Source organism: Carettochelys insculpta, chromosome 28 (assembly GCF_033958435.1).
Source record: "Carettochelys insculpta isolate YL-2023 chromosome 28, ASM3395843v1, whole genome shotgun sequence".
NCBI lineage: Eukaryota > Metazoa > Chordata > Testudines > Carettochelyidae > Carettochelys > Carettochelys insculpta.
The window spans coordinates 15,411,117-15,433,199 of NC_134164.1; the positions used below are offsets into that span (position 1 = coordinate 15,411,117).

The 22,083-nt window shown below is 54.7% G+C and overlaps 1 protein-coding gene across 3 annotated transcripts in view; it reads left to right on the top strand.

Moving 5' to 3' along the window:
• The window catches only part of EFTUD2 (elongation factor Tu GTP binding domain containing 2), a 38,981-nt gene that overhangs the window by 16,311 nt on the left and 587 nt on the right, over positions 1 to 22,083 (top strand). For 2 of the 3 annotated variants that reach the window (XM_074978773.1, XM_074978774.1), the window contains exons 8-27: positions 699 to 789; positions 2,164 to 2,246; positions 3,046 to 3,212; positions 4,147 to 4,271; positions 5,772 to 5,835; positions 6,410 to 6,500; positions 7,024 to 7,159; positions 7,850 to 7,977; positions 10,790 to 10,983; positions 11,912 to 12,023; positions 12,325 to 12,465; positions 13,006 to 13,107; positions 14,801 to 14,883; positions 15,696 to 15,782; positions 16,852 to 16,978; positions 17,472 to 17,559; positions 18,331 to 18,449; positions 19,008 to 19,102; positions 19,367 to 19,520; positions 21,884 to 21,991. In XM_074978773.1, coding sequence (XP_074834874.1) covers positions 699 to 789; positions 2,164 to 2,246; positions 3,046 to 3,212; positions 4,147 to 4,271; positions 5,772 to 5,835; positions 6,410 to 6,500; positions 7,024 to 7,159; positions 7,850 to 7,977; positions 10,790 to 10,983; positions 11,912 to 12,023; positions 12,325 to 12,465; positions 13,006 to 13,107; positions 14,801 to 14,883; positions 15,696 to 15,782; positions 16,852 to 16,978; positions 17,472 to 17,559; positions 18,331 to 18,449; positions 19,008 to 19,102; positions 19,367 to 19,520; positions 21,884 to 21,991 — 2,295 coding nt within the window. Of the gene's footprint in view, positions 1 to 698; positions 790 to 2,163; positions 2,247 to 3,045; positions 3,213 to 4,146; positions 4,272 to 5,771; positions 5,836 to 6,409; positions 6,501 to 7,023; positions 7,160 to 7,849; positions 7,978 to 10,789; positions 10,984 to 11,911; positions 12,024 to 12,324; positions 12,466 to 13,005; positions 13,108 to 14,800; positions 14,884 to 15,695; positions 15,783 to 16,851; positions 16,979 to 17,471; positions 17,568 to 18,330; positions 18,450 to 19,007; positions 19,103 to 19,366; positions 19,521 to 21,883; positions 21,992 to 22,083 lie in introns of those variants that run through there. The other variant, XM_074978775.1, reaches the window with a different exon arrangement.

The following is a 22,083-nucleotide window of genomic DNA, read 5'->3' on the forward strand; positions in this document are numbered from 1 at the left end:
CTACCCCAGTGTTCAGATAGGTTCAGTCTGCAAAGAACAGCCACAGGGCAGTGGAGGTTGAACTCTGAGATCAGAACAAAAATAAATCCTGGGTTTTATGGGGTCTGGCCTTTTAGATGGGCGTCTTAGATTATATTTTTTAAAAAACCTGGGTTATGCTGATAAATCGTGTCTGGGTCTCTTCTGTCAGCTTTCTAGTTCCATCTTGCTACTGCTTTACACTGCACATGGACTGGGCTTATGCGCTAGAGCATGACCTGCTGGCTGCAGTGGAAAAGGAGGCGGAAGGAATTTATTCTCCCATGTTAGTTGAGTTCAGTGTTCAGGATATTTCTTCTTCCTCAGATGAAGTGAGTGTTTGTTACTGCTAGAGATTGTTCACTCACTCCGAAGCCGGTGTGGTAGGAGCTAGGACACTGTTCAGAATTCTTCCATGGCTGACTTCCACTTCCTCCAGTCATGTTGCTCTGTAATTTATTTAAAAACAAGGCGGAGTCCTGTAGCACCATAAGCTTTGTGGGTAAAGTAATTTTTGCATCCGATGAAGTGTTTTTTATCCACAAAAGTTTATTTCCAAATAAATGTGTTTGTCTTTGAGGTGCCACAGGACTCCTCCTGGTTTTTGCAGCTACAGACTAACAGGGTTACCCCTCTGAGACTTGTAATTTAATTGCTAACCCTGAGCTCAATTCTTTCAGAGAGGTGTTGGAATCAAGAGCACTCCAGTGACAGTTGTTCTACCAGACACCAAGGGAAAATCCTTTCTCTTCAACGTCATGGATACACCAGGTGTGTTGAGCTGATCCAGATGCTAACAACTTGTGGGCTTAGTTCTGGCAGACCTGCCTGTAAGTTAGATTCTGTGAAGCCAGTGCTGCTATTGGTGTGAGTTAGAAATGCACCTTTCAGTAGAGGCTTCAGAAGATGGGCTGCAATTCATAAAACCTACAGTCCTTCTGAAGGAAAGTGCACAGACATGAATAGGATGATAAAAATATTAGCCGTTGTCTACCAAAGTAGAGGCTGAGCTAGGGCATGATGGGGTTTTGCAACAAACCAGTTTACAGTCTATCGAATCCAATGTCTGTCTAACAGATTGATTATCCCAGTTAGACGTTATAAAGTGCAACACCACTCCAAAGAGTGTCTCTTCAAAGGTGACCTGGGGAAGTTCTTAGTGATCCCATCCCAGCCCTGCAAACCGAGCTTCACGTCTGCCCTTCAGGTGGCTGCTTTCTGTTTCTGAACCCACCACCAGCTACAGAGAGGTTTTGCAGCTGGTAGTTTTTGTTTCTGATGCTGAAAGCAGCATAGGCTTCAGCTCATGCTCCCTTAGCTGGAGTGGTTCCTTCAGGGCTCATAGAGCTGCACACATTGGTCTCTCCCTTTTTTGAGGTCAGCCAAGATGATCACGATGGTCTCTTATTGGCCTTGGAATTCATGGAACTTATTTGTGTCTGGGGAGAATCAGCAAACGTGACTTAAACGTATGGGACATGGGTGTGTGCTCAGATTTGCAAGGTTTTACATCCATGTTTGGGCCAGATTTTTGTGAGACCTCTGCTTAGTTTCCAGAAGAATTTGGCATCTGCTGTTCTGAGCTCTTTGGAACTCATGGGCCATTTGGGCAAGGAAGTGAAATGCATTCATCCCTGCTCTGACCATAGGCCCACTTCTGCTTGTTCTGTGAGGGGTTATAAAACACCATGGAACTGGAAACTGACACGGCACATTCCAAACAACCACTCGTGCCCAAGAAGCTTTCAGTGAAGCCAAGGAGAGACAAGCACAAGACACCAGAGGAAGGAGGGGGGTTTTCCAGGGATTATAGCTTTGCTCCTTACCCTTGTTTGTTCCCCTCTCTGAAAGTACTGCTGTAGTTACCATCTTTCCTCAGAGCTGCAGTTGCAAATCGATTACTTAAGAACTACATTAGCTTGCCATAGGCTCAAAAATCCACTTGAGATGCAGAGTTAGCAACAGCTCTCTGTCTAGTTCAACTGAGATGCTTCTGCAAGGCAGAGGAACACCATTCTTCTCACCCCAACCTCTCCCTCTCGAGTGCGAGCCTGTGGCCAGCGTGAGGTCACTAGAGCTGGGGGCAGCTTTCCCCACGCTCCTTCGCAGACGTGGCTCACTGTGAGCTTTGCTTCTGTTTTGAAGGTCATGTGAACTTTTCTGATGAGGTCACTGCCGGCCTTCGTATTTCGGACGGAGTCGTGCTGTTCATCGATGCAGCAGAAGGGGTAAGTGTTGGCCCCTTTTGCTTACTGTGGATGTGTTTCAGACTCTTGGGCTCTTAGATCCTGACTTCACACTGGCAGAAGCAATCTGTGTAGAGTTCTTTTGCATCGGTGACGGGGCTCTCTGGTGGCTGGTGTAGAAGGGGTAGTACAGTGGCACCCAAAAGAGTTGTAAGGGATTGCTGCTGCCCTCCCAGCCAGACGCACATGCACACACCCTCCTCCCAGATTACTCATTGAAGTCGCCCTGCATCACAGCTGCCATGCCGCCTGGGACTTGGACATGGTGACCACAACCTGCCGGGGCCAGAGGATCTGCCTCCACTGCTGCTGCCACATGCTTTTCCCACCGCGTGGTGGGGTGTGTGCAGAGCGGCCGGAGGAGCCCCCCCTTCACCACGCTGCACTGCCACATCTGGTGCATGGGGAGCGTATTGAACTCTGCTGGGGTAGCGATTTCTAGCCATGGAAGCAGAGTCGTGGCTCCTGGGTCATTTTCAGGTCTGGCAGTGAAGCGCTGTGACTTTGGACTACTTGCTCTGTATCTCCACTCCCCACCCCCCGGCATCTGAAATGAAGCGGGTTATTGATGTCAGGGGGCTGGAAGGGGGGGATTGAAGGAATGTGCTGGTTTAAACACATACTTATAAAATTCAAATTATTAGCAGGTCATTGGGGGTGAGTTAGACGACTCCTGCATGCTGCTGGCGCAGTGGGTGGGGTCACAGCTGTGTCTGTCATGCCCCATGTAGCATGTTACCAAGAGCTTTAGCTCTTCTGAGAGGGCTCCTTTTTCCCACAGGTTATGCTGAACACTGAGAGGCTGATCAAGCACGCAGTGCAGGAGAGGCTGGCAGTGACCGTGTGCATTAATAAGATAGATCGACTGATCCTGGAGCTGAAGCTCCCCCCCACTGATGCCTATTACAAGCTCCGACACATAGTGGATGAGGTCAATGGCTTGATCAGGTACAGATTTGTGAGGGGAGTGGTCATGGGGACAGTGTCCTGGGCCCACGTAATCCATCTCGAAGTCTGTGTTTGAGCATCACTTGTGCTCACATCAAAAGTCAAAGTCGTGACAGGTTCCACTCCGAACGAGCGCCTGCTCTAGCCATAACTTGGAAAACACAGCGTTGTTGGAGAGGGCTTCACTGTTCTATGGTCTGCGCACATAATGTGGGGGCTGGGGAGCTGGCCCTTGCCTTGTGTTTTGAAGGGGCCAGCCTGTCCCGTGGTGGATGTCCTCAAAATGGTACAAGGCCCACATGACCAAGTGACTTGAGCGTTTGGGCATTTCAGCCTGCTAAATGCCTGGTGAAGTACTGCTGTCTCAAGCATCCCTGCCTAAGGCTGTGCCCTAGTGCAGTGGGGCCCTTCCCACACAGGGCAGTGGGGAAGAAGGTAATATTTCACAGCTGTCCATGCACTCCATGTGTTACTGTCTGCTGCTTTAGCAGGCACCCTGGCTATCCACCCCCGGAGCAGTGCTGGCAGTTGGGATAGTGGCATGCCGGGCATTCATGTTTTCTTGTTGTTCCATCTCTGCTTTGTTTGTCATCTGTCAGTCTCTCCCTGTCAGCTGTCCAAAAAATTCCTTCTCCATTTCTTTCATGTGCTCTTAAAAAGAAAAAACAATAGGTATGTAAACTGCAAAGCACCTGTGGGTGAAGTTGTGATGGGGAGGGGGCAGCCAACCCTAAAGCCTCCCTCTTTTGTGTCTGAAACATAACAGCCCTCTTACAGGTCTGTCTGAGCAGTGCAGAGTTCCTCCAGTGGATTGGGTCTTGTTTCTGGGCTTGAGTTTAGGTTTGTTGACAGTGTCTCTCTGTTCGTAGCTCCAGTCTCTGCTCCATCGCTCTGTAGACTTATGCTGAACATAAAAGCTGTCTCTCTTTCTCAGCATGTATTCCACTGATGAGAATCTGGTCCTGTCTCCTCTCCTGGGGAATGTCTGCTTCGCCAGTTCCCAGTACAGCATCTGCTTCACCCTTGGCTCCTTTGCAAAGATTTATGCAGACACATTTGGTAAGGCTCAGCCAAAAGCTATGCACACATCAGTGTCTCGAGTCCTGTGGAGCCCTTGTAAGTACGTACAGCATTTTAGGTCTCCACTGGCACTTCTGCACCAGCACATGCACTCAGCAACATTTAGGGAGCTGAAAGCCCCATTATGGCTATTTCTCACCTGCCCTTTCTGGTTGTTGAGGCCTCAGGAATTCTAATGAGGAACATTGTTTGTTGGATCAGTATTTTCCCTTGTAACTCTCTGCCTTGTAAGCATCAGAATGGTTAGACACCACTGTGTGATATGCACTTGTGTAGTGGGGAACCCATTGGCACTGGTGGAGATAAAGGGTTACATGTCAGTGGCGCTGTGCATGCGGTAACTAAATGGTCCAGTAGTGAAAGGATTAAGAATCTGTCTGCTTTGCCCTGAGGAAAGCCCTGTTCTGTGGAGCTGAGACGCAGCTGTATCGAGGCTGCAGCTTGACCTGGGGGTTCTTGCCCTCTTGGTGCCATCGAATCTTTTTTATGTAACTGTCTGTCCTGGCTGTGGTTTGAGACGCTGCTCCCTTGCCGCCAGCCCGAGGTAGTCTGTCTGCTTTGAAAGAGTAGGCCGTCAAAGACTAGCATGTACTTTCTGCACTGGCCTGGCCAGCTAGAACTTGGCACTTCCAGGTTTGGAATGGTCTGTCAGGTTGCAGTTGAAATGCGGGGGGGTGTTGCCCGGCAGCCGGCCCTGCTGTGGAGGAGGGGCATGAAAAGCAGCCGTTGTTCAGTAATCGGGGGGCTGACCCTCTCATCTAAGGAGGAATAAAAAAAATCCTTTGATGCGTGGCTCGAGGTTTTCCCAGCACTCAGGCTAAGTTAGCATGTGGGTAACAGCTGGCAAGGCACACTTCTGGGCTGTGCTCCTAGTGGAGGAGATGTAACGTGAGTGGTTGCTGATGTCATAAACTCAGCGTGACTTGAAATCTAGAGGTACAGTCCAGCCTATTCCCTGAGCATCTGAGGGGGGATATTTGCGTCTGGACAAGAGCTCAAAGCTAGGGCAGGGAAGGGATGCTGAGGGATGCTGGTGGGCAGAGAGGCAGGGGGTGGAGCTGGTGCTGTGCCTGCTGTCCTTCAGTGCTAAGCCTGAGATGTTAAATGCTGGAAGGCCCAGCAGGTGCAAGTCAGCTGGGGGAGTGAGTGGATCTAGTAGGCGACTCTTCCCAGCCATAATTTTTTTGAGTCCTGAGGCCCTTCAGAACGGAACAAACTCCTGGGCCCTACCTGACCCCTGTCAGCAATCAGGCCACAGGCAAGGTGCTCTCCTCTAGTCCCGGCATGGTTTTCCCAGTTAGAGCTGAGGTGCTCTGGGAGAGATTGGTGTCAGGGAATCTCGCTCCGCAGCTGCCTGAATGTCAGCACCCTGCCCCAGCGCTGAACTCTTCTGGCCATTCACAAAGAAACAAGGACCCCATGAGCGGGGAGCAGCATTTTGTCAATGAGAGCTGAGGTCTTTTCTTTATTCCCTTACAGGAGATATCAATTACCAAGAGTTTGCAAAGCGGCTTTGGGGTGACATCTATTTCAACCCCAAGACGTACGTAGTGTTTTAATGATCTTCATTCACCAGCTTGCTTGCTGTCCAAGCAGCATCCCTTGCACTCCTGCCATTGTGTAGAACAAGAGAGGAGATGGAAGAGGCTGAGCTGAGCCTCTCCTCTGTTTGCTGTGCCCTGCCAGTTGGTGGTACAGTGATTGAGCTCTGCACAGCAGGGCTAGCTGTGTTTGCTATATTTGCACGCCTCACCAGGATTATGCAGGGGGATTTCGGAGGGAGATGCAGGGCAGCCTGTGACCTGATTTCCTGGTTTTCTGAATGGTTTTGGGAGTCTTGGATGGATTGCAGGTTCTCTTTCTGGGGACCCCCAGTTCCTACCAAATCCCCCAGGGTCCACGGAGGGTCTTTGTATTTTTTAGTAACGGGTATAGCATTAGAAGCTTCCCAGGAGAGGGCAGGTCAGATTCGCTGCCCAGCAGATCTTGCACTCCGAGTGAGGGCCTGGAAGGGTAGGGGGAAGGTCAGGGCTAGTGTACGCATCAAAGAGGTCGCAGTGCTTTTGGGTGGCAGAGCACTTTCCATTCCCATCATTCTTCTTGGCTTTTGTACACAGACGAAAGTTCACTAAAAAGGCCCCGACCAGCAGTTCCCAGCGGAGCTTTGTGGAGTTTGTCCTAGAGCCCCTGTACAAGATCTTGGCGCAGGTATGTGCTGCTTTCCCTTTTCTTTGGTAGGGGGCCAAGGCCAAGTAATTGAAGCCTGTAGAGTTGGGGAGTTGTAAGCTTTCCCATCGCTTGAGCGCTTAGAGACCCAACACTAGATGGTGCTAGGTATGATATCTGTCAGCTGTCAGGAAAATTCCACAGCCACCAACCTTTGTGTCTGAAGGGGCAGCCTGTTCTCTCCCTGTGCCTGCTTGGCTTCTCAGCCCAAATATGCCCTCCCTTGGCGGTTCTCTCCTTGGGGGGGCCCACGCCAGGCATGTTGGTTTTGGACTGTATTCCAATGAGCACCAGCTACTGAACGTCAAACTCCCCCAGGTAGTTTCACTGCATCAACTAAACTGATCCGAACCCCGCTGTCCCCGGGTAAAAAGCCAGGCGTGAGCCCACAGCATCCCCACCCTCATCCTTGTCCATTGATGGGTGAGACATACCATTGTCTGCACCTGGGGTCAGGGGAGTGAGTCTGTCAGTAATGGTGGAGCTGGTGTGTGCCATCCCACAGGTGGTTGGTGATGTGGACACCACTCTCCCCCGCACGCTGGATGAGCTGGGCATCCACCTGACCAAAGAGGAGCTGAAGCTGAACATCCGACCCCTGCTAAGGCTGGTCTGCAAGAAGTTCTTTGGGGAGTTCACAGGTAGGTCCTGTTTTCACCCCGCCCCGGCTGCTGGAGCTGTACGGTTCTCTCGCCAGCCTTCTGGGTCAACATCCGGCTGCCCCAAGTACCAGTTTAACCTGCTGCAGGCAAAGCGTTAGGGTCACGTTTTCGGTGGTGATGTCCTCACATTTCAGGTTCCTCTCACTTCTCAGCTGGTGCCGGTAGCCCCACAAGTCAGGCTGCTTATTTCCCTGCCTGCATTTGGATTTAGAGGCACGTTGGAGGTTTCTGGTGTTTAAAGGTCTGGGCCTTTGCACCTAAACTCATTTGACCAATTTCCCCTTTGGAGGAAGTGGGACTTAGGTGCGCAGAGGCGCTGGCATAGCTTCCAGGTCAGACATTGCACACGGCATTGATTTGCACAGGGTACTGTATGCCATGTAGTGCCTCAGAGGTCACATGTGTCCTCAACTCTGTCTTTAACATGTGCTCCTACAAGGCTGCCCTGGAATGTCCCACTGTGCTGTGGAAGATCAGTAGGACAGTCTCGTGTGGAGTTGTGCTGATCCTGTCCCCTGCGCTGGCAGCAGTTCCAGTGTAAGCTGTCTGCTCCCAAGTGTGGGGTGTTGCCCAGGACTGAAGCCTGGCTGGTCCTCGAGGTTAAAGTTGGCGTGTTTTATTCTGTGCTGGACTCTGGGTTGCACCACTCATGAAGCTCTGCTCCCCTAGGCTTTGTGGACATGTGTGTGCAGCACATTCCCTCCCCGAAGGTGGGAGCCAAGATGAAAATCGAGCACACCTACACTGGCGGCATTGACTCAGACCTGGGAGAGGCCATGAGCGAGTGTGACCCTGATGTAAGGACTCCTTTCTCCTCTTGTTAAGTCTGCGAAAGCAGCACAGGGCAGCCAAGAAGTCCCCTTTCCTGGGGACGGCCGGGCAGCTGACTCCTAGAGGGACCTCCAGCAGCACTTCCCTATCTCTCTTATGCCAGTGATGCAAATCTCTGCTCTGAGAAATGCAGCAGCCTGCCAGGGGAGCAGGCCTGCTGACGGGGAGGGCAGCAGTTGACCCTGGGCCTGGCATTTCAAAGGGGCTCAGACCTCCAGCCACCACCAAAGCTCCAAGGATAATTGAAAAGCCGAGGGCCGCTGTGCCATGGCTCTTCAGGAGCATGGGGAGGACTGCCCTTTGTCCCACCCCTTCTGGGGGCAGGGAGCTGGGGCCCCCTCGCAGCGTGCCCCTGGGCCTGTGATGGCTATTAGCACCACTGCAGGGCAGCCCTGGGGAGAGGGGTTATTGGAGAATGTTCAGGGAAGAGCACAGCTCAGGACAGAACTCCCAGCCGCTGGGAGCTGTGCTGTGACGGATGGCTCTTGGGGGCCTTTTGTGGACAATTGTTTTGCCATTTTGGAGGCAGGTAGGTTCTCTGCACAAAAGTCTGACCTGAGAAGCTGGCTGGAGCTCACCTGGGCAGAGAGTCAGCCTTTATGGTGTCCCTTGTCCTAACGGGATAGGTTAGGGCCATTGCTCAGTGAGGAGGGAGAAACAGTAAGGGGGAACTTGGAAATGGCAGAGATGCTTAATGACTTCTTTGTTTCGGTCTTCACAGAGAAGTCTGAAGGAATGCCTGACATAGTGAATGCTGGTGGAAAAGGGGTAGAGTTAGTTTTTGAAATAAAAAAAGAACAAGTTAAAAACCATTTGGAAAAATGAGATGTCTGCAAGTCACCAGGGCCTGAAGAAATGCATCTTAGAATCCTCAAGGAGCTGATAGAAGAGGTAGCTGAGCAGTTAGCTCTCATTTTTGGAAAGTCATGGGAGACAGGAGAGATTCCAGAAGACTGGAAGAGGGCAAATATAGTGCCCATCTTCAAAAAGGGGAACAAGAACAACCCAGGAAATTACAGGCCAGTCAGCATAACTTCTGTGCCAGGAAAGGTAATGGAGCAGGTAGTTAAGGAAGTCATCTGCAAGCACTTGGAAGGTAGTAAAGTGATAAGGAACAGCCAGCATGGTTTTGTAAAAAAACAAATCATGTCAAACCAACCTGATAGCTTTTTTTGACACAATAACGAGACTCGTAGATAAGGGAGAAGCAGTGGATGTGGTATACCTAGACTTTAGTAAAGCATTTGATACGGTCTCGCATAATATTCTTATCGACAAACTAGGCAAGTCCAACTTAAATGGGGCTGCAATAAGGTGGGTGCATAACTGGCTGGCTAATCGTACCCAGAGAGTAGTTGTTAATGGTGCTCAATCCCGCTGGAAAAGCATAACAAGTGGGGTTCCGCAGGGGTCTGTTTTGGGACCAGTTCTGTTCAATATGTTCATTAATGATTTGGATATTGGCATGGAAAGTACGCTTATTAAGTTTGCAGATGATACCAAGCTGGGAGGGGTTGCAACTACCTTGGAGGATAGGGTCATAATTCAGAATGATCTAGATAAATTGGAGAAATGGTCTGAAGTAAACAGGATGAAGTTTAATAAAGATAAATGTAAGGGGCTGCACTTAGGAAGGAATAATCTGTTTCACACATACAGAATGGGAAAAGACTGTCTAGGAAGGAGTACAGCAGAAAGGGATCTAGGGGTTCTAGTAGATCACAAGTTAAATATGAGTCAACAGTGTGATGCTGTTGCAAAAAAAGCAAACATGATTCTGGGATGCATTAGCAGGTGTGTTGTGAACAAGACACGAGAAATCATTCTTCCGCTCTACTCTGCGCTGGTTAGGCCTCAGCTGGAATATTGTGTCCAGTTCTGGGCACCCCAATTCAAGAAAGATGTGGAGAAATTAGAGAAGGTCCAGAGAAGAGCAACTAGAATGATCAAAGGTCTGGAGAACATGACTTATGAAGAAAGGCTGAAAGAATTGGGCTTGTTTAGCTTGGAAAAGAGAAGATTGAGGGGGGACATGATAGCAGTTTTCAGATATCTTAAAGGGTGTCATAAAGAGGAGGGAGAAAACTTGTTCTTCTTGGCCTCTGAGGAGAGAACAAGAGGCAATGGACTTAAGCTGCAGCCAGGGAAGTTTAGGTTGGACATTAGGAAAAAGTTCCTAACTGTCGGGGTGGTCAAGTACTGGAATAAGTTGCCAAGGGAGGTTGTGGAATCTCCCTCGCTGGAGATATTTAAGAACAGATTAGATAGGTGTCTATCAGGGATGGTGTAGATAGCGCTCGGTCCTGCCGTCGGGGCAGGGGACTGGACTCGATGGCCTCTCGAGGCCCCTTCTGGTCCTAGTGTTCTATGATTCTATGATTCAGCTGTCGCTTCCTCTGGGGTGGCGCTTAGCAGCTGTCAGTAGTGCCACCACTGCTAGGCTGTTGCTTGGGAAGGGACGAATTGATCTGCAAAGAGTAGATCATCCCCTGCTCAGCCCGCGTGCCTTACCCCATTGGTACGGTCACACATGCCCACTTTGGCCAGCACAGACGGTCATGGCTGGGTTTGGCGCTCCAGCAGCACAGAAATTCTAGCCCTAGATCACTGTGATCTGTCCAGGGCTCTGGCCAATGGGGGGGGAATTCCAGGCAAAGGAAGACAATTAAGGGCCCCAAAATGTTTCTTATGGATTTTTCAGACAGTTCCTTGTGGGTCTCCTCACTGCGTTGCAAGTGTGTGTCTTGGCAGTGACTTTGGTTTCTCTTTTGCGGGAAGGGTCCACTAATGTGCCACACCACAAAAATGTACAGCACGGATGATGGGGTTCAGTTCCACGCCTTCGGCAGAGTGCTGAGTGGGACCATCCATGCCGGACAGCCTGTGAAGGTCCTGGGAGAAAACTACACACTGGAGGATGAAGAGGATTCTCAGATCTGCACTGTGGGGCGGCTCTGGGTGTCGGTGGCCAGGTATCCCTGGAGAGGGCAAACCACAGCAGTAGGTGCCTCTGGGAGTCCTGACTTTCTGCTCGTCCTGGCGCTGCCATGTGCAGGAGAGACGTTCCAAGGGCACATTTAATGTGGTGAAAAATCCCAAATTGACTGGATTGGTGGCACATTGCGTTTACCAAACTGATCAAAAATACCCCAAGCCCCAGAGATCTTCCAATGGGAGAGGCTGAGGGACGTCCCAAGGATGCCCAGAGAGACCCACTCGGTACAGGGTTGGCATTCTCTTTTACATTATCCCATGGGGCAGTGGGATTCAGACCCACCACCTGCATACAATCTTGTTTTGTGGTCCATCATCACAAATATGCACCTGCTTCACCAACACCACAACCCTACTCCTGCCCAGTGCAGAGGGGGGCCCTGAGGGTTTCAGGGGGGTTGGAGACCAAGCGTGGAGGGGGGCTCCCCTCCGGTGGGGCTGGACCTGGCACCGATCACCACATCGCTCAGCTGGCCAAACGTGAGTGGGACTGTGACCCCTGCACATACCAGGCTGCAGCGCCTAAAGCAGGAAGCCAGGTCAGGAGCTGTCACTGCAAGATCCAAGCACCCTCCCTCTTCAGGCTTCCCTGAGCCTCTCCGGAGCAGGAGGAGTGTGCCTTTGCCTAGGCTAAGGGCCCAGTGAAGGGTTAATCAGGCCCTAGGTAGGATAGCCCATCTGCAGCCCTTCGGGGCCCTAGTGTGATTGCTTGGAGTTGTCCCAGAAGAGAAGTTTGCAGAGGAAGTGAGCAGCGTCTCCTGCTCAGCCCGGGGGCCTTGTCCTGCATGGAGGAAGTGTGAGAATGAAGGGACGGGGGACTGCGATTTGAGGGGGCGGGTGAGCAGACCACTGGGAGGTGCTCACCACAGTGCCTAACAGGCCCGCTGTCCCCACTCTGTGTTTCAGATACCACATAGAAGTGAACCGTGTCCCTGCTGGCAATTGGGTCCTGATAGAGGGGGTGGACCAGCCCATTGTGAAGACTGCAACCATCACAGAGCCTCGCGGCAACGAGGAGGTACCGTGCGTGACCCCCAGGGGTGACAAACATGCTGGCTGGCTGGGCTGGTTAGGCTGAGGGGCAGCAGTTTCCTCCAATCAGGGTGTTACTTTTTCCCGCGAGCAAGGCAGTCCCGTTGTGGATTAGTAGTTTTCAGGGTGCCTGTCTATGCCTGCCACTCCATAGAGGCCATGATGAGAGCCAGGAATGCAGCTGCCTGTCGGGGAGGGGCCAACGGGGCGTATGTCATGGCTGACTCCAGGTGCCACAGGTTTCCTTTGGCTCCCGAATCTCAGCGACTGCTCTGTTTTGGTTTCAGGCTCAGATCTTCCGTCCACTGAAGTTCAATACCACATCAGTCATCAAAATAGCCGTGGAGCCCGTCAACCCTTCAGAGCTGCCTAAGATGCTGGACGGCCTGCGGAAAGTCAACAAGAGCTACCCGTCGCTCACCACCAAGGTGTGTGGTGGTTGGGCAGACCCTTACCCAGGGCCCTTGGCTGCAGTACTCCCAGCCCCTTCCTGCTCTGTGGGCGCCCTGGGACTATCTTCAGCCAGTGCTTTGCAGGTTGAAAACCAGCCTGATTTTGGCTTTGCTGTTCTCCTGCTGAAAGGCGCTGCTGTCTAGTCTGCATGGCCTAGCCGACCTGGATTCCACCAGGGCGAGACCAGTGTCATTTGCTAGAGCACCTTTCCCTGTGAGGAGCTCGGCCAGGCAGCGGCGCAGGCTCTGGGGTGAAGAGCGTAAGAGTGGAGTAACTGTGCTCCCTCACAGCCAGATGGTTCTGCAGCATGTCCTGCAAGGTCTCTTGCTGGGAGTTGGGCTAGGGCTGCCCTTCCTTCTCTCTCTTCACAGACAGCCAGGAGCTGGCCCACTTGCCATGTTGACTGGGAGCTGGCAGCTTCTCCTCTTGGGTCTCTGTTTTCTTGGCCTTGTGGAGCAAGGTTAGGTCAGAGGAATGCCAGGCCTTAGCTTGGGGTATCTGCTGTGGTGTTTCAGGTGGAGGAATCTGGGGAGCATGTGATCCTGGGAACGGGGGAGCTGTACCTGGACTGTGTGATGCACGACTTACGGAAGATGTATTCGGAGATTGATATCAAGGTGAGGAAGAGAACGGAACGTTTCCTGTCATCGTCACTGGGGTACATAAACCAGGAGCTCCTGTCCCTCAGGAGCGTGGCAATCAGCTGCAGTTCCCAAGCCCATTGGCCCATGGGGTGCCATGACTGCAGCTTTTGGCTGTGTCTACACTAGCCAAAAACTTCAAAATGGCCATGCAGATGGCCACTTCGAAGTTTACTAATGAAGTGCTGAGATACATATTCAGCGCCTCATTAGCATGCAGGCAGCTGCGGCACTTCGAAATTGATGCGGCTCGTCCCGACAGGGCTCCTTTTCGAAAGGACCCCGCCTACTTCCAAGTCCCCTTATTCCTATGGCCATTTCATTGCATGGCCATTTCGAAGTTTTTGGCTAGTGTAGACGTAGCCTTTGAGCTGTAGAGAGACTGCTGTCTGCTCAGACAGACTCTGCCGCTGACTAGCTCTGTGAGCTTGGACAAGCCACTCGTGTGCCTTACCCTCTGTGAAACACACGATTTGGGATGTTTGAGACTCAGCTGGCGCGCAGTAGAGAAGAGCGAAGGATTGTTACTGCCTGTCCAGGGGTTGCAGTGGGATGGGGAAGAGTTACCCGTCATTTCCTAATAGCAAAGAAAGCGGATACATCCCTCCAGTCCAACCAGGGCCCTGCACATCGCTTCCACAGCTCCTGAGCATTTTTGGTTGGTGTTGTCGTTATTTCTGTGGCAGAAGTGGTTGTTTTGCCAGGTGCAGGCACCCGGCGTGTTGTTTCCTCCCAGGCCGTACTGCGGCTCTCAAGGTTTCCGTGCAAGGTCAGGGTGCATGCTCCCCGTGCTGTCCCGGGGAGCCAGGCAGCAGGGAGTGCATCCTGGCAGCTTCCAGGCAGAGCCAGAAGTGTAAGCTGGGCAGCGACGCTGCCTGTGGAACAGCCAGCAGCCACAGCCTGGGAACTGGCATGGACTGGCTAAGCCCACTGCATGCTCCCCTTCCCTCTGACATGGGGGAAAGGCCATGCCGAGCCAGGCACCATGACAAGTGAGGCCCATGGAGCTGGGAGAACACACAGAGAAAGTTCCATCATCAGGAATAGTCATTGCTGGAACCAGACTCTGCAGCATAGCTCAGCACTGAGCACTGCCACCCTCAGGCCCAGTCGGGTGAGTGTGTGGGAGTGCAGGGGAGGAGTGGGACTGAGGAGCATTTCATGGATCTGTGATACAATGGCAATAGGGGTGTTTGCTGCAGAATTTGGTCCCAGGATGCTGCAGAGTTCACTGGGCCCAGAGTATAATCTGAATCACTCCTCTGGATCCAGGAACCTCCCAGGGCCGCTGTCCAGTTGAAATCCAATCAGTGTCACAGCCTGAGAGCTGCTTTCAGAGCCCCTTGTGGCCTTTCATTCGTATTTCCTGGGTTTGTAAATGCTTCTCGCTCCCTTGCTGCTGTGAGGGGACCCACAGTGACTCACAACTGCCCTGGGCAATCTTCCTGGCTGAGAGGGTGGGGCACTGCCTGGCGCCCTGTGCTGCCATTTGCACAATGGAAGCGTGGAACAAAACAGGCACCTGATTTCCTCTGGCTGCCTTTGATTACTGTGGTCTTGGGCGCTGCTGGTAACAGGGGGATGCTGAAAAGGCCTCAGACCGTCCCTGTGTTCCTGGGAGGTTGTAAAGCTCTGAGACAGGTGCAATCTGCTGCTGTTTTCTTTAAAGGTTGCTGATCCAGTCGTGACGTTCTGTGAGACTGTTGTGGAAACTTCCTCCCTGAAGTGTTTTGCTGAGACACCCAATAAGAAGTACGTCTGAGTCCATCTCTGACCTGGGGTCCCCGGGGGAGAGGCTGGGAGCCCTTCCCTGGGGCTGAAGTCAGTCTCTCCTGGGGTTAGAAGGAGTGAGGAGGGCGCATTATCCCACATGAGCAGTTTCTTGCACTTCCCTCTGCAGCATCCAGCACAGGCAGCTGCTGGAGGGAGAGTATATAATAATAAAACATACATGGAGGTACACATCTCATAGAGCCGGAAGGGACCGCAGGAGGTCTTGGAGTTCAGTCTCCTGCCCTCTTGGCAAGAGCAAGCACCAGCCCCCCCTTTTTTTTTTGCCCCAGATCCCTAAATGACCCCCTCAATGATTAAACTTACACCCCTGGGTTTAGCAGGCCCGCTGAGCTATCCCTCCCGCCGAGTACTGGGCCAGGTGGCTCTTACATGTGGTCTGGTCTGGCAGCCCAGTGTTTCCAGCACTCAGCAGAGCAGAGGAGAGTGCAGTCCTACACTGGCCTCCCAAGAGGCTGAGCTTCTGTGAACGAGAACCCAGGGCATGGGTGGGGGGTTGTCCCAGGCCCCACCACCTCTGACAGCCCTGCTCCTGGCTTTCTAAGAATGGAGTCAGTGCTGGATATACAAACAGACGCGTGTGCATGGCTGCCTGTCTCCGTAGCCACGTTCCAGGGTATCGTACTGCACGTGCAGCTGTTGAGAACACCGCTGTCCCACAGAACGAGGGAACATACCGTGGGCTTCTCATGCCCTTTCACTTGAGCCTGTTGCCCTATGGGAAGGCTCCCCTCTCTGCTGCTAGCCGACTGGTGTCACTTCTCTCCACCCAGGAACAAGATCACGATGATTGCGGAGCCCTTGGAGAAGGGGCTTGCGGAGGACATTGAGAATGAGGTGGTCCAGATCAGCTGGAACAGGTCTGGCTGGTGTGGAGTGCAGAGGAGGTGTGAGTGTGGGAGGGAGCCAGAGGGAAATGGACGGCTCGGCTCGGGAAGTCACCCAGCAGCAGCGTAGAGTGTGAGGAAGAGGAATTCAGTAGGGATGGGATCTAAATGCTGCACCCACTGCGGTAATTGCTGGGGTGGCACATGCCACGCTACTCTCCTTGGGACAGCGTGGCACATGTCCCTGCCAGGAGTGCCATGTGGAGAGCTGGGGACCCAGTCTCAGCTCTGCCTCTCCAGCAGCTCCCAGCAAGGAGCCCAGCTGCCCCACAGCCTTGTGCGTCCAGGTGGGCTCCCCATCTCCTGTCACATTCCATTCCCCTCGTGGCGTTGGGGAAGTTACCCAGCACTGTCCCCATCCGGGTTAGCCACTTGGGGCTTCCCGCTCCACCCTCCCACTCAGGGCTTCTCCCCTGCCCATTTCCCACTGGGAGCAGGGGGAAGCCGTCTAAAGCTTCTATAACCCCCTCCCCATGCCCTGGTCACTGGAGAGGGTCCAGCTGCCCCAACTTCTTGATCCTGCCCCCTCTGGGGATCGGGGCAGGCTTGGCGATTCCTGGCTCACCCCGCTGTGGATTGCCAAGACTGCCAGGCTCCCAGCTGAGACCAGGGACCAAAGCTGCCCCAGTTCCCAGTCAGAAGCAGGAGTCGGCCTCCATCTCTATGGGAGTGGGGGCTTGTCAGTTTCACAGCTCACACCAGGAACCTGACAAGACAATCAGCGTACTGGAGGTTGTCTGCGCAGACACTGCATGGCTCTGACTAGGTCACCGTAAGCCTCAGGCCTCTGCTGACGGTGGTTTTGGGATGTCAGTGTCATAGAGCACTTGCATCGGGGGGAGGAGGGCTGCAGCCTTGACAATGAGGGAGTTAGGTTGCAATAAGCTGCCTTATGTCGACCAGGCTGTGTGGCGTGGCTGAGCCCTAAGAGCAGGAGACACTGCAAGGTTGTTCTGCGCTGCGTGTCTCTGCCCCATGGGCTCAGGGCGGCAAGACGGGAATTAGGATCTCTAATCTTTTCCTGTCTGTTCCCTCCCGTCAGGAAGAAGCTGGGTGAGTTCTTCCAGACCAAGTACGACTGGGATTTACTGGCTGCCCGCTCCATCTGGGCCTTCGGGCCAGACGCGACTGGCCCGAACATTCTGGTGGACGACACGCTGCCCTCGGAGGTAGGGAGGGCCGTCCTGGGGATTGAGGTTAGGTGAGAGGGGCGGTCACATTGTAATGACTTGGGGCAGTGTTGCCCACCCTGCAGTCTTCAGAGGCAGCGTGTTTTCCCCAGTGCTGGCAGGAGGGCAGTGTGGCCATACTTCTGTCTTCCTGGCTCAAACTGAGGGCGACCAGTCAAGGCACCTCTGGGCTAGTTCCAGCTTTTCCACGGACTGGGCCCAGCCACTTGTGCCATAGTTAGCCACTTGCCAAAGAGTCTGAAATCCAGAGTTGCTTAGCACCCACCTCAGTCCAGCTCCCTTGATTGCGGTACCAAACTTGGAAAAAGTTGGATCTGATTGGACCCCTCTACCAAAGGCAGAGAACATCTGCACGTGACTGGAGGGCCCTTGGACATGCAAAGCAAAGTACTGCTCCTTTTGAGAGTGGTCTTTGTCTTCCCCTTGCTGCAGCAGCGCTGAGCGAGGATGTCTGTCGTCTGTTCCTGTGTAGGTGGACAAGGCCCTGCTGGGATCTGTGAAGGACAGCATCGTACAGGGATTTCAGTGGGGCACCAGGGAAGGGCCCCTCTGTGATGAATGTAAGTAAGAGATCTTGGGCAGGTGCAAGAAGAATGAATTCTTCTGCCATTTGGCAGCCAAAAGGTCTTCTCTAGTTTAACCACCCAGTGTGTTGCTGTCCAAACAAGACTCGGGATGCAGGACTAGATGTCAAAAGGCAGAAGCACTCAATACATATTTCTGTTCTGTGTTTGGGAAATAATCAGATGCCATGTCATTGTACTGAAATACTTTCCATACCACCAGTAACTAAGGAGGATGTTAAATAGAAGCTACTAGAGCTAGCCAGGCAGTTTGCCTCCAAGAGTTTGAAAAGAGCTGGCCAAGGAGAAGATTAAGACATGATTTGCTCACAGTCTATAAGAACATACATAGTAAACAAAACTTTGAAGAGCCCATTATCAGTTCACCAGGCAAAGGTAACAAGATCCAGTGGTTAGAAACTAGAAGTAGTGGATTCTTCCATCCCTGGATACATTTAAATCGAGACAGGGTGTTTTCCTAAAATGTTTGCTCTAGTTCTAATGAACAGGGACTAGTTCAGAGACGAGCTGTGGCCTTTGACACATGGGAACTGAGGCCAGGTGACCACAGTGATCCCTTCTGGCCTCCTGTCTGCGGGACTTCTGTGGCGCCTCAGGCGTTTGTTCACGTGCACCTTTGCTGTGTGGCTGAGCAGGGCGAGGGAGGGTGCTTGGAGTGGTCTTGCCCAAAGGGTAACCTTCCAGTCACAATGGGACTCCCAGCAGCCACACACCCATCACCCCTGCTCTCTCATTTCCCACTCCCAGTGATCCGCAACGTGAAGTTTAAGATCCTGGATGCTGTGATCGCCCAGGAGCCGCTGCATCGGGGAGGAGGACAGATTATCCCGACAGCAAGGAGGGTTGTGTACTCTGCCTTCCTCATGGTAAGGACTGAGCTGTGCGTGACAAGGCCAGGGCCTAACAGAGCTTCCCTCTCCTTCAGGGCCAGTGCAGCGCTGGGGCAGGTGGTCGATACTGCGGCAGTGCCTGGTGAACTCATGTCCTGGGACATTTACAACCTGAATCGACTCATTCATCAGTTAATCTTCCCAGCCCCCAAGGAGGGAGGCGGGAGCAGAGTCATTGGTGTGCTACAGACTAAACCCAGTCTGCTTGGGAACCTGCTCCCTCCCCAAGCACAGTGCTGTGTTTGGCCTGGGGCGAGGGAGGAAGCAGCCTGGGTGCTCTGAGCCAGGACGAGGGGCGCTCCCTCTTCGGGTTTGCTCTGGGGTGGCTGTAGAACAGACGAGAAGCCAAGGTTGTGTTTGTGTGCTGCCAGTGGTGCCAGGATCAGTCAGCCAGTGAGTCTTGGTCCTTCCCATGTGTGCCCACCGTGCTGTTCACCTCCAGTTCATGCACCCGCTGCCTCCTGCCCTTAGGAACATCCAGGGCCTGGGCTCGGTGTGTGCTGGTATCTTACTCCCCCACCGTACTTCCCGCAGGCCACCCCTCGGCTGATGGAGCCGTACTACTTTGTGGAAGTCCAGGCCCCTGCTGATTGTGTGTCTGCGGTGTACACCGTGCTGGCCCGGCGGAGGTAAGCGGCCGGGAGATGCCTGGTGTGCGTGTTTGCGAGGTGGGGGCCCTGGGCTGTGGGAGGAAACCCAGACGTGCAGTCACTGTGTTGATTTGCCAGTGGCACTGCATGAGCCCTTCTCTGGGGGGTCTCAGGGAGCTCCTGCTCCAGCCTGAGGGGTGCCAGAGGTCACACTCAGCTCCTTGTCTGCCCGGCTCTCGAGGGGCGGACAGAGGTGGTGTCAGATCATGCCTCAGAGGCTAATTCGTTGTGACTCTTCCACAGAGGTCACGTGACGCAGGATGCGCCCATCCCCGGCTCCCCACTTTACACCATCAAAGCCTTTATCCCCGCCATCGACTCCTTTGGCTTTGAGACTGACCTGCGGACTCACACGCAGGGACAAGCTTTCTCCCTGTCCGTCTTCCACCACTGGCAGGTGAGTTCTGTGCCGCCGGGGTGCATTTTGGGTCCCAGCAGCCGTGCTGTATCCCCTGAGCAAAGGGAACGCATGAGTCACACCTCAAGGGCTGGGGCAGAGCCTCTGCTCCCTTCCCTTTTGGATGGCAGCGGCTTGTTGGCTGCAGGCCAGATGGCCTGTGCCTGGCCTCGCGCAGGGAGGAGCCGTGCAGCCGGTTCCTCGGCCAGGATTCCTTCCACCTCTGCTGGGCACTCGGGGGCCTTCGCTCGTGGGAGAGGAGGAGGCCGTCTCAATGGCACCCCCCGCCCTTCGGCTCAGGGAGGAGGAAGCAAGGGCCAGGAACTGAGATCCAGGGTTCTGCAGTGCCAGATGCGGGCTTGGCAGCCGCTGGCTCCTCCGCAGCTGCGATTGCAGAGCCTGTTCGGATGGGTGTCTGCTCTGTGAAAGTGCTGGCGGAGCTGTGGGCTGTTGGGCTGCACCAGGCCTGGGCAGGAGCAGGGAAGTGCTCCCTGACTAAAGGGACCTCAGACATACTGGGCTGGGCTGGACACGTCTGCTGGAATGAATCACGAGAGCACCTACAGCCCGTGGGAGCTGCCAGCCCCCAGCCGTAACTCAGCCGGGGGGCTGCACGCTTGGTGTGTGAAAAGAGCAAACCCTTCCTGAATGGTAACAAGCCAGCTGGGGCGCCCCCCACAGCCAGCGGGGGTGCGTATCTCCCCCACCCCCTGCAGCCAGCCAGGGTGCACACCCCCTCCACAGCCAGCCCAGGCGCGCATCCCCCCGCCCCACCACAGCCAGCCGGGGCGCGTATCTCCCCCACCCCCTGCAGCCAGCCAGGGTGCACACCCCCCCCCCCCACAGCCAGCCCAGGCACGCATCCCCCCGCCCCACCACAGCCAGCCAGGGCGCGTATCTCCCCCACCCCCTGCAGCCAGCCAGGGTGCACACCCCCTCCGCAGCCAGCCCAGGCGCGCATCCCCCCGCCCCACCACAGCCAGCCCGGGGACGCGTATCTCCCCCACCCCCTGCAGCCAGCCAGGGTGCACACCCCCTCCGCAGCCAGCCCAGGCGCTCATCCCCCCGCCCCACCACAGCCAGCCCGGGGACGCGTGTCTCCCCCACCCCCTGCAGCCAGCCAGGGTGCACACCCCCTCCGCAGCCAGCCCAGGCGCGCATCCCCCCGCCCCACCCCAGCCAGCCCGGGGGCGCGTATCTCCCCCACCCCCTGCAGCCAGCCAGGGTGCACACCCCCTCCGCAGCCAGCCCAGGCACGCATCCCCCGACCCCACCGCAGCCAGCCGGGGCGCACCCCCCCCATGCAGCCAGCCTGGGCGCACCTTCGTACAGCTGAGTATGGTGCTTTGGTGCCAGTACTTAGCTTAGTGCATTCTCCCAACACCTCTTCCCCGCTGGCTGCACTGGTGACACGCCCCACCTGAGCCAAGCCAGGTACAGCAGGATTAACCTGCCGGGGACTGTTGGTGGCACCGGCAAAGCAGGCTGCAGGCGGGGGGTGCGGAATCATTTGCGCTGTGTCCCCACTGGAGAGCGAACGGGTGGGCAGGTTGTCAGTGGCAGGTCACGAGGGATTCGTCTCGCACAGGGTCGGCAGCCGAAATAGCGAGAAGAGCCCTTTTTTCAAGTTCGGTTACAAAATCACTACCTGAAGAGCTGCAATGCCCGTGAATACGAGACCGTCCTCAGTGAACAGCCTCCCCGGGTTGTGTGTCACCCCAGCTTCGAGCACAGCCACACAATGATTTGCGTGTTAGAAAGTTGTTAGCCCCAAACCCTCCGTCCCTCCCGGATTTACCGGCCTGAGACAGCCGCCTCTCCCGCAGCCGCCCGGGTGCCTCTGTGAGGGCTGTGACTGATTTCAGCTGGGAGAAGCTGAAAGCCCAGGGTGGGGGCAGGTGTCGTACAGCGCCCCTGGGGTGGGAGGGAGTCACTGGGCTGGGTGTGCACCCTGGGCTTGACACGACCGCAGCCAGCCGCGCAGTCCAGCCCCGCGTGTGCTGGTTGGTGTGCCCCTGCGCATTGGACAGCAGCTCCCACGAGTGGGAGGCAGAGCCCCTCGCCCCCAGCCCCCTCCCCCTCTGCCCCAGCACCGCCCCTCCCCCAGCTGTCCTTGCCCTACGGGCAGCGGGCAGGTGGCTGCCATCTTCCCCTTCCGGGGCTCCCTGAGGCCACTGGCAGCACCTAGCACCAGTTTTTAAGCGGTGGCAGCACTGGGAGCTGCGCCTGGCGCCTTACAGAGCTACAGGTTGCTGACCCCTGGCTGGTTCCTTCCGGTTGTGGGCTGCTAGTGAAGCCAAGAGCAGCCGCCGGCCCCCTTGAGTGGCGCTGGTCTCCGGGCTGACGTCTTGGCCGTGTTTCAGATTGTGCCTGGAGACCCCTTGGACAAGAGCATTGTCATCCGGCCCTTGGAGCCCCAGCCAGCACCTCACCTGGCCAGGGAGTTCATGATCAAGACCAGGCGCAGGAAGGTAAGGCTAGGCCCTCTGCTGACCGGTCCAGGGGCCCAGTGGGACGGGCCCATTTCCTGGGGCGGGAGGCGCAGCTCGCTGGGAGCCTCTCC